Here is a 5,389-nt window from a genome sequence, read left to right on the forward strand (position 1 = left end):
ATTTATTAAAAAAAACCCAAAACTTGTCACCAAATTATTGAAAATGAAAAGGTGAAAATCATTAAGGTGCAGTTTAATCAATTTCAAAAGAAAACTATGCGGTGACTTAATTAGTTATTATTCCGCTTTTTCAACTTGGAGTAAATGTTAGTAAATAGAGTAAATACCAGTGCGATACGCTAGTAAGGAACAAAATGAAAACAGTGAAACTTCAGTATTAACAAACCTCGTGTTGTCTAACGTAACCTTTAAGATACATGATACACTCCTCGATTTTTTTTCCAAAGTCTGAGCTCAGACATCAAAAGCAACTGATGAGCCCTTTCACTTTGACACTTCTAAAGAGAACGAGTTTCTTCAACCATGTGCCCATTGTCCAGTTCTGAAAACTAGACAGCTACTCTGACAATTCTCTCACTGCAGAACACACCTCTATTGGCTAAAACAAGTTTCAGTAGTGTTTTTCAAACTCTACAAAACCAAGTTTCCGCCTTCCCCTTCCTGTTGAAGAGGGCCCTAGCTCTCCGAGACGCTTACCCCGCCCAAGGCCCGCATCACCACGCCTCTGCCTAGGCCAAGCCCACCGGGAACTTCCAGGGTCCTACATCCTTCCCTTTGTGTTTCCCATTCTCTATTCCCCTCTACTGGGGGCTTATTCCACCATCCCGGGCTCTTCTTTCGTCCACTCTTATTTTCTTCTCCTTTTGGAGAAAGCTTCCTGTCTCTGACTCCGCTTTTCATTGTGCCGCTTTCTCCCTTCCCCACCGATCCCTTACCGAGGGCCGTCTCCTCAGGAAGCCGTCAGAAGAGACCCAAGAGCTGGAGCAAAGGCTTGAGCCGGGCAATCTCCGCTCCCCGTTCCCGGAACCCTGCAACGGAGGATGGCTCTCCATTTCACTCACCATGAGGCCTCCACGCTCGGCTCCCGTCCCCGGCCTCATCGTCGGGCTCAGACTGCTTCGCCGGCGGCCACTGCCGCTACACATACCAACAAGAAGCGATCTGAGTGGCTGGCGTCCGCCAGGGCCAAAGGTTAAAGGCTGAGCGGCGCTACGGGGAGGGACTGGCGAGTCTAATAAACTGACAGGCTTCGCCGCAGTCCAATCAGATTGTGCCGCCGGAACGCAGTTCTGCGGCGATTCGCCCCCAGCCTCACTTGGCGTCGCCTGCATGGAGGGGTGGGAGGGGGACGGAGGAAGTTTCTGCGCCGATTCTTCTGCAGGGAAAACTCCACCAACTTCCCCCAACGAAGAGAAGAGAACACTGTCCCAGCTTTCCGAGCTTAGACTGCCTCACCCCGTAGGGGCTGGGGCAAAGGGGCTTTCACCGCCCCCACCCGTTACGTCTGCCCCACAAACCTGAGGCCGCCTTGGGTACGGGGGGGGGGGGGTGTGTGTGGGGGGGGCAAGCAGCTTCTATCGTTAGCGGTGTCTGGGGCCAGATGGCGCGCGCGCCATGCTCGAGGCGGAGGGAGGGGCCAGGGGGGAGGGGTGGGGAAGGAGGGATCTAGGTGTGGTGAGGTCGGGGTGGGGCGTGCATCCTGGGCGAGGGAGGGCTGTGGGCTTGGAGGAAAGGTGACACAAGAACAGCTGGCAGATAGCTGCAGTTAAGGGAAAAAAGCAAGGAAGAAGCAAGCCGAGGGAGAAAGGAAAGTAGGTTCAGGAGTGTGTATCGCAGCGGCATAGACGGGCGCTAGGACCGGGCATCGGGAAGATGCGGCACTGGGATTAACAGTCGCGCGCCTGCCTTGGGTGACGCGGCGGTAGTGGAGGCCTCCGGCCCAAGGAAACGCTGCAGGGGCCAGGCGCTTGGCTGCTTTGGGTCGCGGTTTGCTTCTTTCTGCGTGTTATTCGTCTCCCCTTTCTGATGACGGCTCTGGCTGTCAGTCTCTGGCTCGGGAGCGCTCGATTTCTTTAGCGAGGCCCCAGGCTTCGCTTGCCGCCCGTTGTGGGCACTGACGCACCCCTGCGCGGCCGCGGCGGGTGGTGGAGGCCGCGGACGGGCCTGGGCGCTGATTGGCTGCCGAGGGTCCGGCGTTGCAGCCACTCCCCCTCCGCGGGCCTCGCTGTCTTTCCCGCCATGTCGTTCGTGGAGAGCGGGAGCCTCTTGGCTCCGCGGCACCGCCGTCGTGGTACTCCAGCCCCGCTTTCTCGGCCGGGGTATTCTTCCATCTCGAAAGGGCACGGCTGGGTTGAGGGCGAAGTCGACGGGGAAGACGAGTGCGACCAAGTGGCCCGAGACCTTCGAGCGGAATTCTCGGCCGGGGCGTTTTCGGAGCCCAGAAAGGGCTCGTTGCTCCGGCCGAACGGGGACGGGTCGCCGGTCCTGCCCGAGAAGCGTAATGGCATCTTTGTGGCCACTGCGAGCAGTCGAGCTCCGGCTCGGCGGTGGCCAGTCCAGGTCCTCTCTGTCTTCTGCTCGCTGCTTTTCGCCGCCCTCCTCGCCTTCCTTCTTGCCATCGCCTACCTGATCGTAAAAGGTACTGAAACACATTGCAGAGCAGAAGTTGGACCTAGGCGCGGCTGTCACCTCTGTCTCTGCCCCCTTTTAAGTGGCAAGTTGCCAGCACCCTTAACTCAGTCGTCTGCTCCTGTCTTTTCTCTTGTCTGCTTTGTCATGTTTTCTCCAAGGTTGACGCCTCTGGTCTATGACCATTAGACCCTCTTTCAAAAGAATTCACAACTAAATGTGTGCCTGTAAGATCTAATACTTAAAGTGATTTTTTGAAATTAAACAGTGGCAGAATTAGATTCAGAACCATTATTATTAAAAGGAGATGGTGAAAAGTGGGTGTAAATTGTAAATCAGGCTTTACACGTTCACCTGTTCAACTCTGAGGCAGTAGGGAGGTAGAAGTTCAAGGCCTTCCCCGCCTGCTCAAAATTCTTGAAAAACAAAGAATTCTGTATAACAGCCAGATTTGTGCTTGGATTGGTAAAATAAGCTTTCAGTTTTAAAGTTTGACTGAAACAACCATAGGTTAATTTTTTTTCCCCTCTCCCTAGTGACTTAAAAATTTTGCCAAATTAGAATACAAACAGATGGGTTTTGAAATGTTTTACAGAGACTTATGTAGTTGTAGTTGCTGTTAGATTCAGGAGCTCATTGCCATAGACTCTGAACTGACTCAGCTGAGCCTCCAGCTGGTTTTTGGGAGGTATTGGGAGCTGGTGGATTAAAACCACCATAGAGTTGCCCTCAGTACAGCTGCCCAAAGGCTACACCCAGTTTGATAAGTGATGGGTACTCCATATTAAAGCAGAGAATCACCTACTTTTAAATATCAGTTTTGATTATCTTGGCAAAATTACCTGCCCTCCCACCCACCACCCCACCTCACAAAACGAAAGAGACCTTAGATTGTGTTCCAAAACACACAGCAATACAAAAGTATACTTTCACATCATTAAACAAATCCACTGCCATCATATTGGTTCCAACCGTTAGTGACCAAATAGGATAAGGTAGAACGGCCCCATCTGATAAAGCTGTAATCTTGACAGAAATAAGTCTTTCTCTCTAGGAGCAGTTGGTGGCTTTGTGCTTTAATGACCATGCTTCTGGGCTGCTTTCAGTGTCAGGTTTGCTTAACTGTGGTTTGGGTTTTGTTCTGTCTGCCCCCCCCCCCCCAATTTTATCCAGCCCCTTTTGAGATGCTGGTTGCATCTAAAATCTTGCAGTGTTTGATTATAAAAAGACAGATTAAGAAGTTAATATGTGAATTTTGATGCTCTAAGACTGGATTGGCTCTTAGGGATAAATGCCAATGTATCATTTTATCATCACTCCTCTTTTCCCCCTTATTTTTTCACAGCAACTCTGGGAAGTAGTTTCATCTCATAGCTATTTTATCTTCTCTGCTACCTATTTTTGCATCATAATGCCATGAAACTTATAAATTTTACATAATGAAGAAAGGAACTGAACTAAGACCTAGTATGTCTTTGAATTATTTAAAATTATTTCAGAATGAATAAATATTCCCTCAGAGGTCTTAGTGCTCCCTAAAAGTCACTAGTCAGTTGAATCAGAATTTGAACCCAGTTCTTTGTACATTTCCACACTCTTTCTAGTCTTTTAATACTTTTAAAATCATAAAGTTCTCTTATTTTCTAATTAAGGCCCTATTTGCACTTACAGAGTTGCATGCTGAGAATCTGAAGAATGAAGATGGTGTCAATACTGGGATATTAGGTATGGATTTAATTAACATTTAATTTGTAGGCTTGCTATTCTTCAAAATAATCTAGATTGTACAAAGTTATAAATAAAAATGTTTACCTTGTTCCCTCATGCAGTTAAATATTAGTGTAAATGTGGTGAGGTTTATATGTGTGTATATATATATTTATGTATGTACATCGACACAGAAATAACACACACTCATTGTAAAATTGCAGTACATTTTGAGTGCAATTGTATAATACCTTCATATGTGACTTGACTACCTAGTTGGCACAAATAATTAATTAAGCACTTGACTACTGCCTGAGAGATTGGCAATTTGATCCCACCCAAAAGTACCTTGAAAGATGGGCTTGGTGATCTGTTTTCAAAAGGTCACATCCTTAAAAAGAGTCACATCCTTGAAAACTCTGTGGGGCATTTCTATTCTGAGTATATGAGACTGCCACGAGTTGCAGTAAACTCAGTAGTAACTGGCAATATGTGACGTAAATCCCTAGATACTTGTTACTTTTGGAACAAGCATCCTAGGAATTAATAAAATAAAACTTTCTCATAAACTTAAGATATAAAGATACCATTTTAAGCAGAACTTGAACAGATACTTAAGATCAGATGTCTGTACAAGTACCTTTTTTAAAAAATAACTATTAAGCTATGAGATGAATTGGGCATACTTGTCCAAGTTAATGGCTGTAGGGACTAGTCAGACCTGAGTGTATGTAGAAAATTTAAATTGCTCAAGGAGACATGGTGCAATGGTTAAGCCATTGGCTCTTAACCAAAATTTTGGTAGTAGAAAGCCACTAACTGCTCCTTAGGGGGAGAAGTATTCTTCTGCAGAGAATTACAGTCCTTGAAACCCTATGAGATAGTTTTACTGTGGTCTGCTAATTTATAGATTTCTAATGGAATCTATGGCTGACTGAGAAGAATGGGAATCCCAGAACACTTGATCGTTCTAATGCGAAACCTATACTCGGACCAGGAGGCAGTCATCAGAAGAGAGCAAGGGAACACTGCATGGTTCAAAATTTGGAAGGGTATATGCAAGGGATGCATCCTATCTCCATACCTTTTCAACCTATATGCAGAACAGATTATCTGGGAAGCTGGGCTCTCTGGGGAGAAATGTGGGGTCAAGATTGGTGGATGATTTATCAACAATCTGCGTTATGCAGATGACACAACCCTGCTTGCTGAA

At 47.1% G+C, this 5,389-nt stretch overlaps 2 protein-coding genes across 2 annotated transcripts in view; one reads left to right on the forward strand and one right to left on the reverse strand.

The window, feature by feature from the left end:
- The window catches only part of PRPF40A (PRP40 pre-mRNA processing factor 40 homolog A (S. cerevisiae)), an 80,192-nt gene that overhangs the window by 61,923 nt on the left and 12,880 nt on the right, over positions 1-5,389 (reverse strand). The gene's annotated exons all lie outside the window — the stretch shown is intronic.
- Positions 2,080-5,389, forward strand: part of ARL6IP6 (ADP-ribosylation-like factor 6 interacting protein 6) — a 58,577-nt gene continuing 55,267 nt past the window's right edge. Inside the window, exons 1-2 of the mRNA XM_006880776.1 lie at positions 2,080-2,479; positions 4,141-4,194. Coding sequence (XP_006880838.1) covers positions 2,080-2,479; positions 4,141-4,194 — 454 coding nt within the window. The remainder of the gene's footprint in view (positions 2,480-4,140; positions 4,195-5,389) is intronic.

Source organism: Elephantulus edwardii, unplaced genomic scaffold (genome assembly GCF_000299155.1).
Source record: "Elephantulus edwardii isolate Elephantulus edwardi_28Jun2011 unplaced genomic scaffold, EleEdw1.0 scaffold00010, whole genome shotgun sequence".
NCBI classification, from domain to species: Eukaryota; Metazoa; Chordata; class Mammalia; order Macroscelidea; family Macroscelididae; genus Elephantulus; species Elephantulus edwardii.